Source organism: Dipteris shenzhenensis, chromosome 9 (genome assembly GCF_047967505.1).
Source record: "Dipteris shenzhenensis isolate YYH24624 ecotype China chromosome 9, Dip_SZ_1.0, whole genome shotgun sequence".
Classification (NCBI taxonomy): Eukaryota; Viridiplantae; Streptophyta; class Polypodiopsida; order Gleicheniales; family Dipteridaceae; genus Dipteris; species Dipteris shenzhenensis.
Window position 1 is genome coordinate 29078568 of NC_141604.1, and position 25835 is coordinate 29104402.

Genomic DNA, 25835 nt, shown 5'->3' on the forward strand with positions numbered 1-25835 from the left:
AGGTCAAAAATAAAAAAGGCTCCTTGCTGGCCGACCAGATTGACCTGGTCGGTCAATATCTGACCAGGTCGGTCAGATCTGGGTCAACCAGCTGGCCGACCAGCTGGTTGACTGACTAGCCCCTTCCTATTTAAAGGGGGGGGGGCTAGCTATTCTTCATCACTTCAAGCTTCAGAGGTACCTGCACACCCTGAGCCTCTTCTGCCCCCTGGCTGCCTCCGCTGCTGCCTCCACTTCTGCCTCCTGGCTGCCTCCTCTGCTGCCTCAATTTCTGCCTCCTGGCTGCCTTCTCTGCTGCCTCCTCTTCTGCGCTTCTTTCTGCTCCAGATCTGCTCTCCCCAACTTCTGCTCCAGATCTGCCCCAACTTCTGCTCCAGATCTGCCCCCAACTTCTGCTCCAGATTATGTTCTTTCTATTCCAAATCTGCAGCAACTCTTGCATCAGTTTGCTGTCTCAGATTTGGTTCAGTTCCAACTTGTGGAGCTAGTGCAGAAGTCCACTACAGTTGTCTTCCCTAGAGGATTGATGTTTGCTTCCTCCAGAGCTTCTCTCTCATATCTTCTCCTGTACTGAGTTCCGTTTGTGATATATATTTCTTCTTCAGCCATTATTAGTCTTCAGTATTGTTTTCATTTGTCTCCAAGTATTTTCTTTATAGGAACCCTCTCAGCTGGGTGATATTCTGAGGTATAGGCCAATCCTTTACACACTTTACCTTGCTGGGATCCACCTTAATGCCACTACTGCTGGCAATATGGCCCAAATATTCCACTTCTTCAGCCATGAAAGTGCATTTACTTGATTTGGCATACAACTGGTGTGTCCTCAATACTTCCAATTCTTACTGGACATGCAATAAATGCTCTTCTTTCGTTTTGCTGTAGATCAGTATATCATCAAAGAATACCAACACAAATTTATAGAGGAAAGACTGCAATACCTTTTTTATTACGGCCTGGAAAGTTGCAGGTGCATTGGTTAGACCAAATGCCATCACTTTGAATTGATAAAGCCCACGTTCTGTCCTGAATGCAGTTTTATGTTCATCTCCCTCCTTCATCCTTATTTGATGATAGCTTGACCTTAAGTCAATCTTTGTGAAGTACTTTGCCCCTCTAAGCTCATCCAGTAGATCATCAATTCTAGGGATAGGAAACCTATTCTTAACTGTCATTTTGTTCAAATCCTTGTAATCAATACGCATTCTAAATGAGCCATCCTTCTTCTTAACCAATAACACAGGAGAGGCAAAGGGTGACTGACTGTGTGTAATAAATTCCTTGTCAAGGAGTTCCTTTATTTGCCTTGCCACCTCTTCCCTTTCAGCTCTAGAAAGTCTGTATGGAGCTTTGTTGATTGGCTTAGATCCTGGCTCCAACACAATTGCATGATCCACATCTCTCATGGGAGGGAGATGGTTGGGAAGATCAGCATATACATCAGAGTATTGCTGTAATAGGGACTGCATGTCTTTATCCTCCACCCACAACCCATTACCCTCTTGAGACTTGGTCAACTGAATAGCATAGACTCCACAAACACTTTTGAGGTCTCTGGCTATTCTTCTTGTAGAAATTAAGGACAATTTAGGAGATTGGTGACCCATCAAAGTGATGCGCTTACCTTCATGCATAAACCTCATATACAGCCTGTTAAAGTCCATAGAGATTCTCCCAAGGTTCTCAACCATTCACAACCAAGGACAATGTCAATAGGTCCCATTTCCAAGACAAATAGATCTCCATGAAAAGTATAGTCTTGAGAAAGTTGCACTTGAGCAGCCAGACAATATTGCTTACTATGGGAATGCTGACCATTAGCCACCTCAACTTTGATCCCATGATCCAAAGTGGATGGGCATAACCGCACTGTTTGAAGTATCTTTGCATTAATGAAGTTATGAGTGCTCCCACTGTCAACCAAAATGTGGACTGGTCTGTTATTGATTGTTCCTTTGAACCTAAGGGTTTGAGAGCCCTTGCAGCCCATAAAAACATCAGGAGATATGCTATACACAACTGATTGTGTATCCCAATACACTTCATCATCATCAATAGCATCATTTCCATCAGAATTTCTGATCTCATCCTCATAACCTTCAACAACTTCAATGTTCCATTGTCTAGATCTATTTGAGCACCTTGGTAAATTATCATCCATAAGCATGGTGTCAAACATGGATAACCCACCTGGATCGAAGGGAAAGGTGGTCCCTTTTTTGGAACTATGATCCTCATCATCATCAAGGCCTTCATTCACACAGTCTTGATATTCATGAAATTCAGATTCTGCTGCAGAAGTATTAGGAGATAAATCCTCATCAATCTCTAGAATCAAGCTCAACTTTGCTCCTGTTTTTGCTTTGCACACATTCCAATGTTCAGGGGTCCACTTCTCACCACAAAGGTAGCACAAATTCTTCTTCTTCGTGTCATCAATAATTGCTTGAGATAATTGCTTAACCAACTTGTTTCTTTTATCACCCAGATCATCCTTTGGAGTGGGTTTAAAGGATGACTTTACATCTGTAGCCTTGTAAGCCTTAGGTTGTCCCATGCCACTGCCATACACTGTGGGGAACCTAGAAATAGAAGAAGTTGTAGCAGGTGCAGGAAGTTTGCTTTCATCATTGGAAACCCCTTTGACCATAGGCTTAGTCCCAAAGTGACCAATATCCAAAGTCTTCTCCTTCCCATTGTATTTGGGTTCATAAAGCTTTGCCAACTGCATGGCCTCTTTAAGAGAATTGGGCTTTTGAGCTGCAACATCTGAAGCAATACTGGGGTGCAAACCATGGATGAACTTGAGCATTCTAACTCTTTCATCAATACGATGAACAAACAGAGCCAATTTCCAAAACTGTTTGATATAATTTTTCACTGATCCTTTCTGAGTAAGATCATACCACTTACAAATATATTGATCCCTAGTAAAAGGAGATATAAAAGTTTTAAGCATTTCAGCCTTGAATTCATCCCAAGCATTAAAAGTTAACCCTTCTTGCTGTAGATGCCTCCACCAAGAGTGGGCATAATCTTCCAAATGAAGAACAACAAATCTGATTTTACCTTGATCACCCTTTGGATATAGAAGGAAGTAGTCATCCATCTTGCTGAGCCATTCCCCAATTCCTCAGGAGAGGTAGAATTACCTTTGAACTTAGGAAGTATGATCTTGTCTTTCATATCTTTGTCTTGATGAATAGGTCCTTTTGGTTCAATAGATTTAACTGTTTGTATGTCATTGCTGCCCTAAGGTCTGCTGGTAGCAACTTATATTCATGGAATTTTTGACCCAACTCTTCAGCTGCTGAACTATTATTATTAGGAGTCTTACCATGTGCTGAATTCTTATCCATATGACCTGTAATTCCACTAGAGTGGTAGGTCCTTCGGGCAGAAGCCATAAAACCAACCGGTTCAGTTACATGTATATGATCATCATTATCATCATCTGAACCTGATTCTCCATCAAATTGGGGATCCACATGTCTCTTCCCATCATAAATTTGGTTTCTCTTGAACTGGTCAAACCTTTAATTAAAAGTGGCAGACATGTTCTGCATCCTTTGGTCAATCTTTTGATTATTGGTCTTGATCTCATTGGTTAACTCCTTGAATACCTGTAGCATTGGGTCCATACAACTCTTATAATCTGCTCTTGGTTAAGGGATGTTTTTACTTGAGGAGTTGCTGCCAAATCCCCTTGAATATTGCCAACATGAGGATCATTGGGCTCAGAAACTTCAGCCTGATTATCAATTGCTTCCTTCTCTGAGATAGAATCAAGGATACTCATTGGCTGCTTACTAGCTTGATCAGTAGAATCTAGAGTAAATGCACTGTCTTATGCCCTAATAAAAAACCAGTACCAAAAGCCCCAAATGCTAGTTTTGCCCTAATTTCACAGGTCAAATTTCTGAGAGAAAACTTGAAATTTCCCACTTGTTTAGGCGATCCTTATGCTAAGACTGAACCAAAGGGCCAATCAGGAGTAGAATCTCACAACATTACACCTGGATGGCTAGAAATTGCTAGAACCTTTGGCAAATAGCAATTTTGCGCTAGCTGTTGCACTGAATTTTCGAAATTCTCAGTAACAAAAAACCAGATTACTATCAAACTTTATGGAGCTGAGCGACCATATGCACTAAAGCTGACCCAAAATGGAGTTACAAATCTGAATTTCCATAGCATTTCTTCTATTCCAGCTAGTCGAATTTGCTCATAGCTCCTCCATTTGAGCTCATATCTCCACGAACGTTTAGGAGCAGCACCTAGAGGCTATGGCGACCAGAACAAGCTAACTATGACAAGGTTTGGTGCATTCAATTAGTAGATCGTTGACTGGCTGTCCATTCCACCTACGACTGGAATTCGAGTGCAATATGGGGTCAAACCTTAGTAATTTCGGTTCCAGCACATAGGGACGATTGGGAGATCAAGGGCTTTCCATTGATGCAAAAAGCCCCAAAATCTGGTGCACTTCGAAAATCAGGGTTTCCCAGAGCCTGCCACGTTACAGCTTACAACAGCGAGCACTTCTGGAGCTGAATTTTTGCACAGGGGTAGGCCCTAGGCTCAAGAGTAGATGCTCCAAATTTCAAAGTAATTGGACAAAGAATTTCCCACAAAATCCCATGAAAAGTGCTCTGATACCAATGCAACAGGACTGCTCCTAACTAACAGTAAACACTACTAAGTTTAGTAGAATTTGCAGGAAAGTTAAAGTAGTGAAGTACCTTATGTTTTAGGAAAAAGGTAGGAGTGGAAGGTCATGGGGTGGACCTACAACAGAGACTTGTGAGGGGCTGCACAAGGACAGGAGGAAATCAATCCTTTTTAGAATTCAGCTGAGTATTGAACTCTTGCTGTAATTTCTATTTCAGTAATGAAGTACAAGTCATGAATTGAATTGCCAAGCACAACTAGAGCCCTTATATAGGTATGGCCCAGGGCAGTACAAAGCAGTATTGCTTTTGGGATTACCTCCTAGGATGCCACATGGCAACTTATGGTATCCCTTAAAAAAAGAAAAAAACACTTACAAGCCAATAAAGGCCTTTCTACTAACTTTTAGCCTAAGTTTAGCCTAAGTAAAAAGTAACCCTCTGTTACATTTACTGTCCTAATGCAAGTTCTGGCATCATTTCTTGATTGCATGAATGATTGCCAACTTTTCTTCATCATGAGTAAGGTACCTGCTGTTATCAGTGACCTTCCTACCCATAAAGGCTATGACACCATGGCTTTGCTTCAAAACTCCCCCTGCGCTTTTGTTACTTGCATTGGGATCCACAAGAAATGGCTTTCACATCTTGTGTTAACTCATGGGGTGTACCTTGCAGTGAGTCCACTTTGCAATGAGTCCTCCATACCACCCGAGGATTAGGAGTTCATAGTAGTGGCCTCAGCAGTTCGGCTTCCAGTCTTCACGGCAGTACCGGTTGTTAGGTGTTATCATAATAGAGCATTCGTTCCTCAGCCTTTTGGAGCGATACCAGATCAGTCCCAATGCCAGACTGTTATTCCTTAGTTCTTTGGGAGGACAGTCAAGTTTCGAGCAGCATTTGGTGGTCAGGCTTCGTAGATTCACTCAGTCCCTCAGCAGCTGTCATCATCGAGAATTTAAGCAAGAGGTAATGTCACATGCACCCCCTACACTAGGGAGCATGGTGACACACAGTTTGATCCATTTGTCATACGCCGTGACCCCGTTGTGAGCCCTAGTCCAGGGACGCGCTAGGCACGAGCTTCAGGGGTCCGTTCCTAGATCCTAAAGTCACAAGCCACAATAGAGCAGTTCGGGTCGCGAGGCAAAGCGTTGCGAGGTATCCACCTAGCAACAAGTTCAAAAGAGGGAAATGTCACATGCACCAGGGTCAAGCCTGGGTGTCAATGACAATTAGCTGTCTAGTCAACAAATTGCAGCATATCTAGCAAGCTTTGGGGGTTCCCAAGGGCAGCACACAGTGTGGACAGAGGGCAAGAGGGGCACCCTGCATACGTAGCCCCAAGGCCTTCCTTTAATGGCCCAAAAGGGCCTGGTTTTCTAGGAAAGGGCTAGTAGCCTGGTCGGCCAAAACCAACTAGCCAGTCGGTTGTGCTGGCCCAAGGTTGGTTGGTTCCCAGCCCTATATAAGGGGCCTTCAGCTCCCCTTTTCACTCACTCATCCTTCCTCAGTTCAGGACTCAGCTCCTAGGCTCCAGCATCGCTTCCAGCTAGCATATGAACGAGCTTTGGGTTTCCTATTTCCGCAACATAGTTTCATCTCCCGCATGTCGTAGTTAGGGGAGTGGTCTCAGCACAGTTTTGTATGCCGATTTGGCATACAAAACTGTACTATAGTTAGGTAGATCTCGTCTCTCTCATGCTTGAGTCTCTTGTATGTTCATCAAGGTTTCTGCTCAGCTAGTCCCCGCATGTTATAGAGTCATACACATCTTATCAGCCTCAAATTTCAGAACAGCCCTACAGAGAGTACTTTCTATGTTTGCAAGCGTTATGCCAAATCAATTTTAGCTTTTGATTGAACCTTCCACTCAGCATATTGCAGCCTTTTCATTTGCAACGATAGATTTGGCCCAGCTTCATTCTTATCTACACAGTTTTCAATTTGAGGACGGTAAACGAGTTTGTATACCTATGGAGTCTGGTTTTCATTTCTCCTTGGATGATGCTACTCAGCCCTTTGATGCCAGTCTCTATCAGCAGGGTGTTGGATGCTTGATATATTTGTGTCACACATGGCCAGATCTTCAGTATGTTGTTTCAGAGTTGAGCAGATTCAGGCATAGTCCCAATACACAAAGCATTGGCAGGCTGTGAAGGGTGCGTTCCGATACTTGACAGGCACTCAAGGTTTGGGCCTTCTTTATGGTCACAACTCTTCACTTACTCTGCATGTATACAAAGATAGTGATTGGGCAGGATGTTATGACACTGGAGTGTCACATAGTGGCAAGGATTATATGCTTGGCATCTCTTGGTTCAGCAAAGAGCAACCTACAGTTGCTACTTTCAGCTGTGAAGCTGAGTAGACGGCAGCTTTTCTAGCCACGGTGGAATGTATTTGGCTATGGAAACTACTTGCAGATCTTGATGTTCATCAGACATCTCCCACCACCATCTACACTCATGATGAGCATGGTTTGGGTTCCTTTGAGAATCTTGGTGCATCTGTACGATATGTCACCATTGGCCTTTATTCCGTTTTGTGGGGCATCATGAGGCAGCTTGACATTGTGATGCAGCAAGCACATTACATCAAATGGGAGTCTCTCTAGAGTGGGCTTGAAGTCTCATGCTTGTGGTGAACACTCACTTTGGGCTCCTCCCCCATAAAGAAGATCCTCTGTTGTGTGGGGCTTGATTTGCTCCACTGGAATCTCATGACCTTAGACACAGAACACACCACTTGTCGTAGTCAATGGCGTGACTGAGGTACTAGAACCTCTATGGTATCTGCCATGGATTTGATAGTATCTTCTTAAAACAACAATGATATTTGCATGATAGTATCTATCACCTACATGTCACACAAGATGTAGAGTTCTAAGTTGTGGTGGTGTCATGTGGCTTCAACCTCTTGCCTTCTCTTGCTATGGAATTGGTAGAATCACGTCTAGAGCTGTTCCATAGCTATCCATATGAAGTGAGATAAGTGTATTTGTCTTGACTCACGTAGTGGAACCCTGATGGTATTTGCTATGGATCTGATGGTAACTGCTTGAAACAACAAATGGTATTTTGCATGGATCTGATAGTATTTGGGGCATCTCAGCAATACATGCTTCTCTGTCTCCACCTCATACATAGCACATAAGATGTAGAGTCTTAAGTAGTGGTGGCATCATGTGATCTCAACCTCTTGCTTTCTCTTGCTGTGGAATAGTAGAATGATGTATAGAGTTGTTCTATAGCTATCCATACAAAGTGAGATAGGCGAATTGGCTGTTATTCTGACATTTGGATATACCCATTCCTCACTCATGTGATAAAAATTATCTTTGCATAATGCTATTTTTTTGGCGTGTGAAGGTTTGCTCAATGTAAACGTGCCATAGGTCGTCTCTAATGATCCAATAGATATCTTGCTACAGCAAAAGTAGACAGGGTGCATCTAGGTGATACGAGTATGGGGGGAGGTAATGCACTCGACATCACTCAATATCGCCTTTTGTAATGGAAATGGGACATTGTGGTTTGCCAGGCAACTTTGCTGAGACCTTCCATAGAAAGGATGTTGTAGCATAGACCATGAGCCACCAAAGCCCCAAGATGGATGTATGCATAGTACATGGGTACACATGGCTAACACCGTATAGATCAAAGACCCGCACTCATGGGGAGCTAGAGGCTCTAGTGCCATGGCAATCTTATTCTACTCACAATTATAGTTGTGCATCACTGTGTTAGGTAGGGATGACCATCCTTGGTGTATTGAGTCTGCCTAAGAGGCCCTCCACTACAAATGTCAGCATAGCAATTTACTACTTTCCTCTTGAGACATGAGAGTATGCAAAGACCCACTGGGGGCGGGAAAACATCCACGAGGATATAGTGATATGATATTGTTTCTTGGAGACTTTAATGCCTGGACAAGGGACCTACATCATAGATCCTGGATTTTTAGACTGCTGCAATCTTGCTCCCAGGAGTTAAGGCCACATCAGTACTGTATGGACTCACAATTGAGGATACACATGATGGGGCTGCGGTTACACACGTGCATCACATAGGAGCTGATTATATACAATGGTTTGTAGAGATGGCCAAGCTCATTCTGATATACATGTTGTCCACATGGGGGGGAGGATCATGTCATGGGTTTAGATATACATGTTCCCCACATATAAAGGGAAGAGGGGGGGGGGGGGGGGGGGGGGGGGGGCACAATGTGGTGGATTATGTCATGGGGTATTCTGCTTTCACTACATCTCAGATATCATAGTTCACCCTCTCATATGAAGAGCCACTCCCCTTTCTTACTGTATCGCCCCCTGCATTTCCCAGCCTGCTTGGGGTCTGGGCTGCTCTTCCTCCTTTTCTGCCCTTGCCTTCTAACAAAGGGGTTATTGTCCCCTTCTGTACTGTTCACCCCTGGTCTTGCTGCCCCAGCACCTCTAGGGGTTTTTTGGCAGCCAGTTAAGGCCGTTTGACACCCTTTTTTAGGCTTACCGCCAGTCTGGTTTTTTGCCCACCTTAGGACCTCCGCCTTCATTTTCATTATTCCACTGCATTCACTGAACGCATAAACTGCCTCCACAAGCCGCCAACCCAAAAAAAGAGGAAAAAACCTCCCCCCACTTCTTTTTTCCCTTTTTCCACTAGTGGCAGTTTTGTTTGACAAAGGGGTAGTGATCCAGAAGGTGACCTCCCAAAGGGGTTCACATGGCCGCACCCTCGACACCCTCAGCCATCCAGATCTCGTTTTTGGACTAACAACAGGTGGAGAAAACTTTTCTCTCCCTTCAAAATTGAGTAGTGGGCTTCCTTGCATATTTGATACAAAGAGGCTAACTTATCCCAAGCATCCTTTGCTGTCACGTGCACCCTTGCATATTTGATACAAAGAGGCTAACTTATCCCAAGCATCCTTTGCTGTCATGTGCACCCTTGCACTAGGGTGCATTGTGGCCCCATTGTGAGCCCTAGTCAAGGGACTAGTTAGACACGATCTATGTAGGTCATCTCCCAGCCTTTAGGATCAGTCCTTGTACTCCTGTACCCACTGGAGTCCTTGCAGTCTTGTAACCACTGAAGAACTTAAGGGTTAGCAAGGTTCAGCCTAGGTAAGTTGGGTTTTTGTTTAGGGTTAGATTTAGGTCAGATGGACAGCCCTAGGGCTGCCATTTGGGGCTTACCAGGCAGCCTATTTATAGGCAGACCTGGCCACCTAGGGTTGGCCCATTAGGGCTGACCAAACAGGCTTTGACCACGTTGATCAAACCAGCTGGCCTGCTTGTCTGTTTGTTGAGCAGGTTGGGCCTGTTGAGGGCCTATTTAAGGGGCATTTACACCCATTCACAGTATTCAGTACCCCGGACTTCCAGCCTGCCTCCATGCCCAGAACCAGAAGTGAATCTGTTACTTAGCCCCGCCACTTGGAGCAGATCAGTTCGCAGCAGAAATTCGGGGCAGATCTGGACCTGTTTCAGCAGCATTTCGGAGCAGATTTGGATCTGCAAGTAAAAATGACTGCTTAGCTCTCTTCAGAAAGGTTCCAAACTGAAGAAATCACTGCTGAACTGCCTCGATGAAATCAGCTTGGAAACCCTAAAACGAATCTGTAATTAGTCTGAAAACCCTAAAACGAATCTGTAATCAGTCTGAAAATCCTAAAATGAATCTGTAATTGGCTTGAAGACCCTAAAACAAACGAGTCTGTAATGAGGCTAAAAGCAAAACGAATGTGTAATCAGCCTGAAAACCTTGACATAGCACTTCCTAGTGAATTCACAACTAGGATTCTCAATTCCTAGCAGGTGAAAGGAGATCATAGCAGTTGAACACAATTGGAAGCTCCCCCTTTCAATTCCCAGTAGATACACACCAATAAAGAACTCGAATTTTAGAGGATAACAGGGAAAACATGCATCTGTTCACTTCTTCTGAATGGAATTGCAGCGAATTGCTTCTGGGGACTTGGGAGAACTGAAAGGGGGGAAGGAGCAGAAAACACTCACACTAGGGGTCAGAAACAAGGGCTGCCCCCCCCCCCATCCCTGAAGTTTTTAATCTGAGAATTCAATAGTTTGTTACAAAGTTCAGCTCACGCAGGGCTCAGAGAGCAATTTGCAGATACAACAAGCTGAATGAATCTCGAAAATCGCCTCTTGGCTAGTAAAAACGAACTGCCTTCTAACTTTGGCAGTTGCTGCTAAAAATAGCTACCTTTTGCACGTGTGGTTCCTCTAGGATTTAGACGTCCACTTTTGTATGTCCAATCCTGTTAAAATGTGGACTCTCCTAGAACCTGCACACAAATAAAACACCACCAAGCTCATTGCACCTGTTAAAGATTAGCCCAAGCATGCATTCTAATGTTTTGGACTAATCCTAGTCTTGGGTGACCATGCAACTAGCAAACACAATAAAAAAAATAGAAACTTTTCTAGTTGATAGAAGGCAGCTCACTTTGACTGAAGTCAATAACCTTTAACCAAAGACAAAATAAAATATTTCCTCTTTATTTCTGGGATAAATATAGCTTGGTGACACCTCGGAGTGCCGATAGAAACTTAGTATGAAGACTTTGTATAAATGGATGCTCAAGTATGTGTGGGTGTGTGAATTTGTATGTGTGAGACGATATGTTAATACTATGGGGTGTTGGGCGTCGATGACGTCAGTGGGGATGTCATAGTAGCTAGTCCTTGCTATGCGTGATGGAGTTTATGGTTTTCAAACTTATGAGTGACTATCATGAGATTGAAACTGCACCATGTTGTGTCTTTCGAGGATAAGTTTGGGCATGTTCCTGGATTCATCTAGATATATGGCTTTGTGACGCTGGACTTGAGTGAAACAGAAAAATCGACCTAAAAAACAAAGACTTTGGCTCAAAAACTGAGAAACTAGTAGCAAAACAGCTCCAAATGAGCTGCTTCTCAGAAGTGCACAAATCTACTTTTAATAGGAACAGGGCAGCTCTGAAAGCACATAAATGCCTCAAAATGAAGCAGAGTAGAGTAGAGTAGGAGAGCTCCGAAATACTGCAGGAACAGTAGTCGCCTAAAATCCTCAAGAAAGGTGTTGTCCTGGCAGTCAGGGCTCTGAGACAGCCGAAGTGCTGCAGCAGGTCTCACACAATGGAGAAACAGCTCACAAGTGCTCAAGAAATAGTTGCACAGCAGAGAAATTGCTCCTAGAGTGCAAGAACTGATTCACTGATGAGCAGAAATGATGCTGAGGGTGGTGGCTTCTACAGAGAAGGCCGATTGGGGCTGCAGCTCCAACTTTCACGCAACATAATAGCTCTTAACATCTTGAAGAGCGTAGCGCAGGGTAGGCTGAAACACTGCACTGATACCACTGTAGAGAAGCGTGAGAACAAGGAGACAGCAAGAAGTCAAGTTGTAGGAATGTATTGCAAGAGCACTCAAGTGCAAAATGAAGTTGAAGTAAACTAAAAGTAGAAGCCTATGAAGGCTGCCCTGAACCCTTGATGGTCAACTCATGGGGCAACTGTTACGAGGGCGTGATTTTTGGTGCATGCATGTGGGCAGGACCCTGGGAAAACAAGGGGCGAGGTCAAGGGTTGCTTGATGTGCTAGAATCTCTAGCATTTGTGCCTTGGGGGCAAATGTAAGGTCTAGGGCCAAGACGGGACCAAAGAACCTTAGAAATTGAAGTTTGTCATTGGTTTGGTCCCACTAGAGGGGGCAAGGGGAAAATGAGCTCTAAGTTGGTCATTGGTGTTGACCAACTAGGGCTTAGGGGCAAATTAAGGCCCCTAGGGGCAAACTAAACCGTGGGCTGCCAAGTGGCAAGCCCATGCATGGCCCTCTTTGGAAAGGAAGGCCTCTTGAAGAAAAACGGCAACGGGGGCTTCAAAAAGGTAGTTGGCACCGTCGAGGAGAAGAGGCTGGCATATTGATGGTTGCGTGTGGCCGTACAACAGTACTGAAGACAAATAAAGGCGTTTGTACGGCTGTACCGGCATTGGAGGATGTTGCTAGTATGGTTCAGCCACGGCTGCTGAAGTCGTACGACAGTACGGAACAGTCCGTACATAAAGTATAGATGATGTATGGGAGTAGTATGGGCTGACAGCGTATGGGTGCTGTGCACGGGCGGTACGGAAGGAGCCAGCCTTCCTTGCTTGGGCTGTACAGAAGGGATTTCTTGCTGCTATACGGGCTGCTTGACGACCATAGGCTGCAGGATATCGTGGCCTTGCACCGGCTGTTTAACGCTCTTTTCCTTGCACTTGAAATGGGCTGCTGTCATAAGAGCCTCTTCCAGCTGAGCAGGGCATCCATTGTGTTCGTGGATGGTTTGCATTAGCTCATTATTGAGCTTGGCTGAGCTTCGGGCTAGTGAAGAGGGCTCACAATACTTCTAGTGAATGCCCGTGGGCATTGGTCTGGTTTGTGAAGAGACTTGCCTGGTAGCGTGATCACAATGAATGCCTGTAGTGATTGTTTTGTGCTTCTGAGCACCAGAGGCAGCTCAGTTATGCTTTCACCCATTGTTTGGGTATTCCAGTGAGTCGGTAGACACTTGTGATTGTCTGGGGAGCATGTGGCCTTGTTTGGGTTGCAAGTAACAGCTCCCATGTTAAATGCAGGTGTTTGCACTGAGTATGGATGCTTATGGTTACATGGGTGTGACTCGTGAGAGCAGAGCCCCGCAGGGCTGATGGCTTGTGATACTAATGCCTACTGAGAGTGGGAAGAGCACGGAATGCAAGTGGGTTTGAATTCATTGTGTATCATATTGCAGGCTTTGGCAAGTAACATGTTCCGTGTGGGAATATATTTTTGGTTTCTCTAGGAGATGGGTCACATGCAGGCAGTGGTTGCTAGGCAGACGGCACATCTTTGGTACAGCCTCATTGCTAAGTAGGCAGGGGTCGGGAATCCATGCTTGGAATGAGAAGTATCCCTGGAACCCTCAGAGGGATGGTACAGGTGTGACTACCATAGTGTTTGCTGTATTGTGATGCTAGATCTCTTTTGGGAAACAAGTTATTGTATCACGATATGTGTGACCCATAGGGTGAGAGACTATTGGTCATGGCAGTCCTGGACAGTGGAGAAAGCTTTGGTATGCTTTCTTTCTTTGCTTATGGGGAAGTGTATGGCTAAGTGTGGTTACTAGTGACAGTTCTGGGCTGTTTGCAAGCTTCCCGGACTAGGGATGGAGACCTATTGCTAGGAGTATGAGAGCGGTGAACAATAAGGGCTATGCAAGGTATGTGGATGTCCACTGGGATGTGGAATGCCCCAGTTGTGAGGAGTGTATCCTTTATGTAGCCTGGAATTCTGGGCCTCTCACTTAATTAAGAAATACCGAAAGGGGCACCAAGGCTTTGGGGCCAATCTGTGTCTTTGTATATGAGCAGGAGCGCTCTAGCTCCCCCTATCTGTGTTTGGAGTGTTTGCTGAGTATTTTATTGTGAAGGGTTTTGTTTGGTTACTGTTCTACCACCCTCTTGTTAGCCTTGAGATGTTAGCTGGGACCTCACCAAGTTTCCTAAGAGGGTGAGTCTGTGGTTGCTTTGGTGAACCATCTTCTTTAAGGAGCTGAGGCTGTGGTTGTCTCTAGTGCGAGTATTGCTCGCTGTAATTGAATTGCAGCAAGGAGAATTGAGCAAGCATGTCACACAGTGACAAACATTGGGATAATGGACAGGAGCCCCCCCAAGATGGACAATCTTTGTTTGAGGGAGCTTCTATTGAAGATGATCAGAATGCTAATAGGCAGCCATATGGACCTATGCCATTGAATCAGCTATGCCAAGTGGACAGGATGCTCTATTGCAACAGTTTAGTCATACTCCTGGTGTTGATTTGCATGGCCAAGGCAATGGTTTTCAGGATGCAAATCAGGGACAGCAAGTCATTCCGCATCCCTTAGTGCATCCATGATATTTTCATGGTGGTCATGTGTTTCAAGTAGTGGCTGGCCAAGTTGGGAATGGCCAAGGAATGCTTGGAAATCACCTTGTTGGTTTTCAGCCTGGAATGTAAGGTATGCAAGGGATTATGCTTGGGGGTATGCAAGCCGGAATACAGAGAGTTATGAATGGATACACTGGCATGCAGCCAGGGATGCAAAGTGGAATGCATGGCATTATGGGAGCTCCTGTAGGCATGCTTGGTATGTAGGGCAATGGGGCTGGTATAGCAAACCCTGCTATGGGTAATGGCAATGTTGGTCAGGCTTATGCTGTCCATTGTAATGTATGTGGGAATAGTATTGGTGCAATCCTCATGCAAAATGGATGGGTTGTTGGCTACGAGAGTAGAATGTTGTAGGATGCTGAAAGAAATTTGCAAGTATATGAGAAAGAGTTGCTGGCTGTGGCTCTTGCTCTCTTTGCATAGGAGCATAACTTGCTAGGGGCTGTTTTCATTGTGCAGATAGATCATCATACCTTGATATATTTTCCTCACTCAGACTTGGTTGCCTAAGAAGCATATGCGTTGAGTCCTGAGTTGGATGCAATGAAGGACTAGTATGTAGAGGATGGGGAGTCTACAAGGTTCTGGATCAGTTGTTTGATGGACATCAGCATTTGCAATTATACTCTCAAAGATGGATTCCTTCAGATGCATGGTCGTCTCTGGTGTTACAAGCAGTTTAGGCCTAGTGTGCAGGGCATCGGCGTACTCAGTACTGATGCTTTATTGAAAGCAGTGGAGACTTTCTTTGGCCATCTTTGGGACAAGACATGGATGCTTGTGTAGGGATTTGCATCGTATGTTAGCAGATCAGTGATGTAGCTTAATGCTTAAAGCTACCAAATCTTTGGAGGATTCATAATGCTTGAAATGTGAATCTTCTCAAACCTTTCTAGGAGATGAGACAGAGGATATGCCTTTTGTGTGTAGCCAGAAGTTGGGGAACTTGATGATATCTTAGTTCCAGAGCAGGTATTGGAAGGAAAGTCAGAGGTAAAGTTTCTTTGGTTTGTATGCAGAGTGGCTAGAAGAGGGTGATCTGGCAGAGACACCTCAGTTGTTTCAGCTTTACTTGGAAGCTTTTTGGCTTGAGCCAACTTCGGTTGTGGCTCCTTCAGGCTCAGCAGAGCGTAGGTTTGGAGCATTTTCTGATGCTCAAGAGAGGGGTAGTACCTCTGTCTCTTTGTTACAAACATGCTCAGATATCTAGAGGTCGCTTTGTGACATTGTATGTTTCACCCGAGGTACTGCTTGCTGACAGTAATTTGCCTTGGGATCTCTATGATTACTGTATTAGTCACTATGAGTTGGTTTTTGTAGTATATATGGATTGTTACCCTAGGCTCTGTCAATCATATATGCTATACCAGTTTGTAATACGCGTTTTAATGATGGTATATTCACATGTATTTTAGAATAGAATGCAATCGAGGACGCTTGCAATGTTTCAACAGAGGGGTACGTCACAAGGGCGTGATTTCTGGCGCATGCATGTTGGCCTGCATGTGGGCAGGACCTTGGGGAAAGAAGGGGCGAGGTCAAGGGCTACTTGATGTGCTAGAATCTCTAGCATTTGTGTCTTCGGGGAAAATGTAAGGTCTAGGGCCAAGAGGGGCCCAAAGAACCTTAGAAAATTGAAGTTTGTCATCGGTATCGTCCCACTAGAGGGGGCAAGGGGCAAATGAGCTCTAAGTTGGTCATTGGTGTTGACCAACTAGGGCTTAGGGGCAAGTTAAGGCCCCTAGGGGCAAACTAAAACGTGGGCTGCCAAGTGGCAAGCCCATGCAAGGCCCTCTTTGGAAAGGAAGGCCTTAGAATGCCTCTTGAAGAAAAACGGCGACGGGGGCTTTAGAAAGGTGGTTGGCGCCGTCAAGGAGAAGAGGCTGGCATATTGATGGTTGTGTGTGGCCGTACGACAATACGGAAGGCAAATAAAGGCGTTTGTATGGCTGTACCGGCATTGGAGGATGCTGCTAGTTCGGTTCAGCCACGGCTGCTGAAGCCATACGACAGTACGGAACAGTCCGTACATAAAGTACAAACGATGTACGGGAGCAGTACGGGCTGACAGCGTACGGGTGCTGTGCACGGGTGGTACGGAAGGAGCCAGCCTTCCTTGCTTGGGCTGTACAGAAGGGATTTCTTGCTTCTATACAGGCTGCTTGACGACCATCGGCTGCAGGATATCCTGGCCTTGCACGGGCTGTTTAATGCTCTTTTCCTTGCATTTGAAATGGGCTGCTGTCATAAGAGCCTCTTCCAGCTGAGCGGGGCGTCCATGGTGTTCGTGGATTGTTTTTAATTAGCTTGTTATTGAGCTTGGCTGAGCTCCGGGCTAGTGAAGAGGGCTCACAAGACTTCTAGTAAATGCCCGTGGGCATTGGGCTGGTTTGTGAAGAGACTTGCTTGGCGGAGTGATCACAATGAATGCCTGCAGTGATTGTTTGTGCTTCTGAGCATCAGGGGCAGCTCAGTTATGCTTTCACCCATTTTGGGTATTCCAGTGAGTCGGTGGACACTTGTGATTGTTTGGGGAGTGTGTGGCCTTGTTTGGGCTGGAAGTAACAGCTCCCGTGTTAAATGCAGTTGTTTGCACTGAGTATGGATGCCTATGGCTAGATGGGTGTGAGAGCAGAGCCCCGCAGGGCTAATGGTTTGTGATACTGATGCGTACTGAGAGTGGGAAGAGCACTGAATGCAAGTGGGTTTGAATTCATTGTGTATTATATTGTAGGCTTTGGGAAGTAACATGTTCCGTGTGGGAATATGTTTTTGGTTTCTCTAGGAGATGGGTCACATGTTCCATGTGGGAATATGTTTTTGGTTTCTCTAGGAGATGGGTCATGTGTAGGCAGTGGTTGCTAGGAAGACGGCACATCTTTGGTACAGCCTCATTTGCTGAGTAGGCAGGGGTCGGGAATCCATGCTTGGAATGGGAAGTATCCCTGGAACCTGAGAGGGATGGTACAAGTGTGACTGCCATAGTGTTTGCTGCAGCTAGTGGAACAAGATGAAGAGGAAGAGAGGATTACAAAGAATATTCCTATCTCCTAAGTGTATGGGAAACAAGTTATTGTATCAGGATGATATGTGCGACCCATAGGGTGAGAGACTATTGGTCATGGCAGTCCTAGACAGTGGAGAAAGATTTGGTATGCTTTCTTTCTCTGCTTTGAGCAGATCGATGACTAAGATCGATGACTAATTGGGCACTGGTAACAGCTATGGGGAGCTGTATAGCCAAGTGTGGTTAGTAGTGACAGTTTTGGGCTGTGTGCAAGCTTCATGGACTAGGGATGGAGACCTCTTGCCAGGAGCAGTGAGAGCGGTGAACAATAAGGGCTATGCAGGGTATGTGGATGCCCACTGGGATGTGGAATGCCCCAGTTGTAAGGAGTGTATCCTTTATGTAGCCTGGAATTCAGGGCCTCTCACTTAATTAAAGAAATACCGAAAGGGGCGCCAAGGTTTGGGGCCAATCTGTGTCTTTGTCTTGGTGCAGGGGCACTCTATATCCCAATCTGCTGGTAATACTTTTGCTGAATTGTTAATGGAAGAGTGTTGACTGGTTACTTGTTAGTTTACTGCTCTTTAATTTATTGAAGGCCAGCTTCAAACCCATACTATAAGAGTTGACTTAGTTGAACTAATAGGAGTTACTAATGAACTAATAGGACTAGAACTAATTAGTTCTAACCTACAAGGCCATACCAGGGGATAAACCTAACATCTAATACCCCCCTTCCCCCCTAACTCGCCCCCCCGCCCTTCTCCCACCTTTTTCCTCCACTGCTCTTATTCTGATTTTTTTACTTTCAAACATTGTGAATTTTAAAGGCTGGATACATTCTAGTCTTATGAAGGTATGTATATACACATGCACCAATTCAAACTTCATTGAGTGTTATTTTGTCTCTCTTTCAAGTAGATAGTGGCTGATTTTTGTGTTTTAAATAAAATTTGCCCCAGCAATTATTAGTCAGTGGCAGCCTTAAAAAAATTTGATCAAACCATGGGCATGGGTCTTAATATTTGAAGTATATGATATAACCTTCAAGACGAATTAAGCTAGCAGTCTATTAGTAGACCATTGTCGAGAGTTCCATAGTGAGGCCTTTGGTGGACGAGGATGCTCATACATGATACATTTATTTTTATCAAGAAGTGTGTAGATTTGCTTGTCGCCAACTTGCTTTACACAACAAAATTCAAGTAAGAACTTTTAGCTTTTTGAAAATTATAAGAAAAATGACTAAAAAGTATGAACGTTATGGAATAGAAACATGTTCATAATCTAAAATATTGCTCTTGTGATGGTTTTTGTTTTGCAGGAACCAAGGTGTGTAATTTATGGACATTTGATCAGTTACCAGATTGCATTTGGAAGGAAATTAATGTTTTGTCCTTTTGATTGCAGGAATTATAGACATAGATTTGTTATTTATAGTTACCCAGTGGTTTCAACTATCCCTACAATTGTCAACATACTTCTTCTCAATGTCACCAAATTTGAGCGTGTTTGAAGTGCCCTTTTCCTCTTCAAGTTAGAAATGTAACTTTAAGATTTATCTTGTTGTCCCCTGATGTAGCATGCAACGGTAATCTGATCGTGTAATTCACAGCAAGACCTTCTTTAAACCTTTAGCGAGGAATGAGTGTTGTTTACCATAGGGAGAGAAAGGAGATGAGGGTAGAGAGAGAGAGTAGAGTCGACAACTGATTGGGTCCCTGTACCCACTGAGGGCCCCCTCCCCCAATCAGGGGAGAATTTGCTTTATACTTGGAGAACTGAGAAATACAAAGAACACTCTTCAAGAGAGCACGGAACGCGCTTCTGAAGAGCGCACTGTGCACACGTATAGCAGACCCAAAGACCAGAGAGGCAATGCTGACCAATACCGAGACCTTGATGCTGTCCACAGTGACGATGTAGGATGCTTCTGCAAGGCAAGGAAGAGGCTTGTGCTGTCTACCGGAAGGCAGGGCTACTGCGTGAGTGAGAGAGTGAAAACTAGGAGTGATAGATCCTATGAGAGAACTGAGAGATGACTGAAATATAGAGCTGAGAGTGAGCTGTGTAAACTGTAAAAGAGAGGTGAGAAAGCTGAGTAAACAGTGTCCAAACCTCTCTCCGTTTGCTGGTCCAAACCTCCGACTGTTGTGCTGCGTGGTCACCTTCAAATCAGGCTGAATTGATGGCCAAGGGACTGAGGCTAGAGCAGGACCAGATCTAAGGATCTTAGGGGCTGCACAAGGAGGCTGAAGTGGAGCTGTAGGAGAGCTGAAGGCAGGAGCACTGAATGAGGAAAGAGGGCAGTGGAACTGAGCCAACCCAGTCTGTAAACAGTCGACTGAGTCGGTCTGTTTTACAAACTGGTTGGCCTACAACCAGCCTATAAAAGCCCTCCCTGGCTCATTTGCCAGGGGAGTTTTTGGGCAGCCTTTGCAAGCTGCCTTCCTTGCTTACCTATCTAGCCTTTGGGGGTCCTAAAGGGGCTCCTAACCTACTGTTCTCCAGTGGGTACTAGTGAACAAGAACTGAATTACTGACTTGACCTAAGGCTGAGAGACTGACCTACGTAGCTTGTGCCTGACTGTCCCTGGAAAAGGGCTCACAAAGGGTTCACAACATACGACAAAATCTCCTATCTGGGAACTATAATGCACTTGTCGATGTAGCCAGTGTGTCACCTTGCACCCAAGTGCAGGGGTGCATGTGACATTCCCTCCTCCTTAACTTGGCGGTAGGGTCATTGCTTCCGAGTAGTCCGCCAATATCTGGGGAAAGTTCTGGAAAAAATCTTCGTCCAACCACACTGCTTCATGGGTAGCTCGATGAAGGAACTTGGTGTAAAACTCACGGATCTTGCGTCCTGACCCATGCTTGAATTTATGAAGAAGGATCTGTTCTGGTTGCAAAACTTCTGCTTCATTAAGAACTTCAGGTTGTTGCTCGTCGGAAATCTTTGAAAGAGGAGGTCCAAAATATGGCTTCAACCAAGCTACATGGAACACGTTGTGCATAGTCCAACTATCTGGTAGGCGTAACTTCATTGAGACATCATTGATCTTTTGAATAATAGGGAATGGTCCGAAGCTCTTGAAGGATAGCTTAGGGCATTGCTTGCCCACTTGCTTCAATCTTTGCATTGATAATGCGTAAATACACCCATTGACCCTCTTTATACTGGACATCTCATCTGGACTTGTTAGCCTGGCGTGTATACGATGCTTGAGCTTTGGCGATGTGGCCTTTCACGGGGACTCCGTAATCTCTGCCATTGATTCGGTGGTTTTGTTGGCTTCAAGAGATGGAGACACCATCCGGGTGAGGAGTGAGGTAAATCGCCGTCCAAACGCCGCTTCATAAGGCGTGCGACCAATACTCGAAGAATAGGTATCGTTCAGAATGGCTTGCACAAGCGGAAGAAACTACTCCCACTTTCCCTGAGCATCATGACAATATGATTTCAAAATATCAAATGCCATACCATTATATGAGGAGGCACTACGACGCGCAGAGCTCGCAGAAAGGCAACAAAAGCTAGACCGAGAGGCGATGCTTCTTCAACACAAACAGATGTTAGCTGCTATGCAGGCAAGTTTGAGCGTAGTAGCCGTCTCTGCCACCGCTTCGTCATCGACAAAGGTAACACCACTCGCTCGGTCCACTCCAAATTTTATTAAGTATGATGGTAAGTGTGACCATTCAGCAATTTTGCAATTTATTCATAAGTTTGTAGCTCATTTTCCGTTAGCGCGGATTCAAGATGAGCAAGATAAAGTCCACCTTGCAGTCCCTCATCTTACAGGTGAGGCGGTGACTTGGTGGCAGCATTGGGCTAGTAAGCATACTGACCCAAAAACGTTGAAGAAGAATTTCGTTTGAGCAACGTTTGTGGCCGACCTCAAAGCCCATTTTCTCCCACCCCAATATATGCTTAACCTGGAAGATGAGTTCGCTTGTCTCTCCCAGAATGGTTTGCCTGTGTTGACATACAGTAACAAGGTCATCACGCTGGCGCAACAGTTGGATGTGACGGAGAGCGCCAAAATGAAGCAATTCATTCGAGGATTGGACACGAACATACGTTTTTACCATTCGGAACTTCGACCCGCCGGATTACGAGTGGGCGTTGACTCTCGCACAGAATCAGGAGATGATGCTGAACGGGGGAAAGCCCAAGCAGGTCCATAAAGATTCCAAAGCCCCGCAGCAGTCAAACAACACAGCGGGTAAGGATCAGAAGAAGGACAACCAGTTCCAAAAGAAAGACGGCTAGGCTTCTGGTCAAAAGGAGTCCAAGCCAAAGATGACTCCGGATGAGAAGGCTAAAGTGGGTATTACGGGAGGCTATCTATAGCCTGACGAGCAGAAGCGGTACCACCAAGAACATTGCTGCTTTCATTGCCACCACATCGTTGGGCATGGCAAGAAGGATTGTCCGAAGTGGCTTGCCGAAAAGGCTGCAAAAGCACCTACTTCGTCCGTCGCCAATGTATTGGCTCTTCCATCCCCGCCTCCATCCTCAACTACGAATGCTGTCTTCTCTGCTTTGAACGTCGTTCCCACGGTGTCTTTCAAGGTAAGAAGGAGGGCGACTTCTCAGATCAAAAGAAGGCGCTCATTCGAGCGTATGACACAGCTAACGGGCATCAGTTTATTGTTCTGTTCGATATGGGGAGTTCAGAAGATGCCATCTTCCCTCAGCTTGCCAAGATAGTGGGGTGCACCTTGGTGCCTCACGAGCTTGCAGTGGACGGGTTCACGCTCGGCTTGCGCACACACATCAAGCATAAGGCCATCCATTTCACTTTTTCAGTTCAGAAGGCCATGTTTACGCGGGATTTTATATTGACTCCTTTGATGGGGTGCGACATGATCCACGGGATTTAGTGGTTTCGTGAGCATGTTCTTACGCCTGATTGGCGGCAAGACACCTTCACGATTGTGGAAGGTTTACCTGAGCCCGTCGTGATACGCGGTGATCGGAGCATACCAAGGATTCCGTTAATCTCTCATATTCAAGCAGGTCGCGCCGCCCGCAAGGGTGCCATGTGTGCACTTGTCTATGTCCAGTGCCAAATCACTGCAGTTCAAGCCCCTCCTCCGATGGGGCAAGCAATGGTGAATCTATTCCAAGAGTTCGAAGACATCATGCTCCGGGGCGATCTGCCACCCCAGCGGCCTCCCAACCGATCGGAAGACCATCGCATTGATCTACTTTCGGACTCGACACCTCCAAGTAAGTTTCATTATTGACTTTTAAAGTCTATGGAGGGGAGTTAGAGCGGCAATTGTCTCAATTACTGCGTGTAGGGTTTATTAGACCTTCTTCTTCACCTTTTGCTGTACCCATTCTATTTGTGGCAAAGAAGGATAAGTCCGCACAACTATGTGTCGACTACAGAGCACTCAACAAGCTTACGGTAAGCAACAACTTTTCTATGCCCCGCATCGAGTACATCTTGGAAAGACTCAATGGTGCAAGATTTTTTTCAAAGATTGACCTAAAGAGTAGCTACCATCAAGTCCGGATTTTTGAAGCTGACATCCCAAAGACAGCTTCCCGAACTGAGCGAGCTCATTATGAGTTCGTCGTCATGCCCTTTGGTCTGAAGAATGCACCACTAACATTCAACAAGATGATGTCTCGGGTATTCGCAGAGTATATTGGGAAGTGCTTGTTCATCTTTCTCGATGATATCCTTATCTTTTCCGCGACAGCCGAGCAACATATTAAGGTTGTGCGATGTGCTCTATAGTTATTACGTGATAACCAGCTATATCTCAACGCAGGCTACATCATTAGTGCTCAAGGGATTTGATTGGACCCTGAGAAGATCCAAGCTATCACAAGTTGGGCTGTCCCCACGAGGGACCAGGAGATCTGCTCCTTTGTGGGTTTGTGTCAAGCATACAGCTCGCACATGGAGGGTTTCTCAACATACGCATCCCCTCTTACAGATTTACCCAAGGGGGTAAAGACACGCAGACAAAAGGTTCAAGTCACAGGCAAAGCTTTGCAGGCTTTCCACGACTTGCAACGGTTGGCCACGACAGCACCAGTTATGAAGATTGCCTCTTGGGATGATTCATTTCTGGTAATCACAGACGCTAGCAATGTCGCCATAGGGATAGTTTTACAACAAGAGGATAGGCCCGTGGCATACTACAGCAGAAAGCTTAACGATGCCGAAAAGAACTATTCAGTGTATGATAGAGAGCTCATCGGTGTCATCCAGGCATTAAAACATTGGAAGCCTTTCCTATACGGACGGACTTTCACGGTGAAGACAGATCACTAAGGCCTTATGTGGCTTCAGACAATGCCTAGTATGCAATGGGGCGATCGGCAACAGCGGTGGAGCCAAATATTCTAGCAGTTTGCGGGAATGATCGAGTACGTTCTCGACAAAAACAACCCCGTTGTAGACGCTCTCAGTCGGAAAGGTTTCATCCAGACCATTGAGCAAGCCACTGTGCTCGAAATCAAAGGAAAGGATCTTGATAGTATGAAGGCACAGTACGCGGAGTCAGCAGAGTTTGGCACGCAGTTCCTGTTAGCCACGACGCTTGCTCCAGGCCATTACTCATTAGAGGACGGTTGGCTTTTCTATAAGAAACGATTATGTGTACTCAAAGAAAAACGGCAGTTGCTTCTTTTTGATGCCCATGACGCCTTTACCGGTGGTCACAGAGGTATCAACGGGACCTTGGAGAAGTTAGAGCGCTATTTCTATTGGCCAAAGATGCGGAAGGATGTATATGGCTATGTGCAGAATTGTCAAATATGCCAAAAGGTCAAGGCTTCCCACAAGAAAGCAGCAGGCTTACTTATGCCATTGCCAAAATCCCCGACGGTCCTTTTCAAGACATAGGTATGGATTTCATGGGGCCACTTCTAGCATCTGTAGGTACGCGTAATACTCAATGTCTTACTATTGTTTGTCGCTTTAGTAAATATTGTATGCTCATTCCCTACAAACAAACGGCCAACGCTGAAGATGTAGCTCGTTTGTTTATCAAGTATTGGTATCCCATTGGAGGGTTGCCAAAGACCATCACATCCGACAGGGACTCAAAGTTTACGTCTAACTTTTGGCGAGCCTTGTTTGATAATTTTGGTACTAAGCTGCAAATGTCCAACGCTTTCCAACCGCAATCGAACGGTGAGACAAAGTGGCTTTTCTGCTTCTTTTTCCTCCAGACGTTGTTTTGTCTGGTCCAGTGGTCTTCTGCTTTCTTCTAGCTGGGATGAATGTTCTTCGAGTTGCTGCGGGAGGACCCGATTCTGCTCTAGAAGGTTCACCATCACTTCTTGAGCATTTGGCGGAAGCGTATCTTGTTGGTAGTCTTTCTCCTCTTCAAAGTCTTCGAAGTTGAAATCTTTTCCCGACCCTTCCATGGCGCTTAATTGTGTGTCCTTTCTGGATCTCAACACAACCATACACTCACGGTAGTCAAGCCGGATATAGACCGAAGCTCTGATACCAACGTAGCATGCAACGGTAATCTGATCGTGTAATTCACAGCAAGACCTTCTTTAAACCTTTAGCGAGGAATGAGCGTTTTTTACCATAGGAAGAGAAAGGAGATGAGGGTAGAGAGAGTAGAGTCGACAACCGATTGGGTCCCTGTACCCACTGAGGGCCCCCTCCCTTCACAGCAAGACCTTCTTTAAACCTTTAGCGAGGAATGAGCGTTTTTTACCATAGGAAGAGAAAGGAGATGAGGGTAGAGAGAGTAGAGTCGACAACCGATTGGGTCCCTGTACCCACTGAGGGCCCCCTCCCCTAATCAGGGGAGAATTTGCTTTATACTTGGAGAACTGAGAAATACAAAGAACACTCTTCAAGAGAGCACGGAACGCGCTTCTGAAGAGCTCACTGTGCACATGTATAGCAGACCCAAAGACTAGAGAGGCAATGTCGACCAATACCGAGACCTTGATGCTGTCCACACTGACGATGTAGGATGCTTCTGCAAGGCAAGGAAGAGGCTTGTGCTGTCTACCGGAAGGCAGGGTTACTGCGTGAGTGAGAGAGTGAAAACTAGGAGTGATAGATCCTATGAGAGAACTGAGAGATGAATGGAATATAGAGCTGAGAGTGAGCTGTGTAAACTGTAAAAGAGAGGTGAGAAAGCTGAGTAAACTGTTAGAATTACAGATATAATTCAGCAATGACCAATGTAATTT

The 25835-nt window shown here is 45.3% G+C and overlaps 1 protein-coding gene across 1 annotated transcript in view; it reads left to right on the forward strand.

The window, feature by feature from the left end:
• The window catches only part of LOC147898475 (zinc finger CCCH domain protein), a 104122-nt gene that overhangs the window by 12213 nt on the left and 66074 nt on the right, over positions 1-25835 (forward strand). The window contains exon 2 of the mRNA XM_087378894.1: positions 18966-18973. Within this exon, the coding sequence (XP_087235020.1) occupies positions 18966-18973 (8 nt within the window). The remainder of the gene's footprint in view (positions 1-18965; positions 18974-25835) is intronic.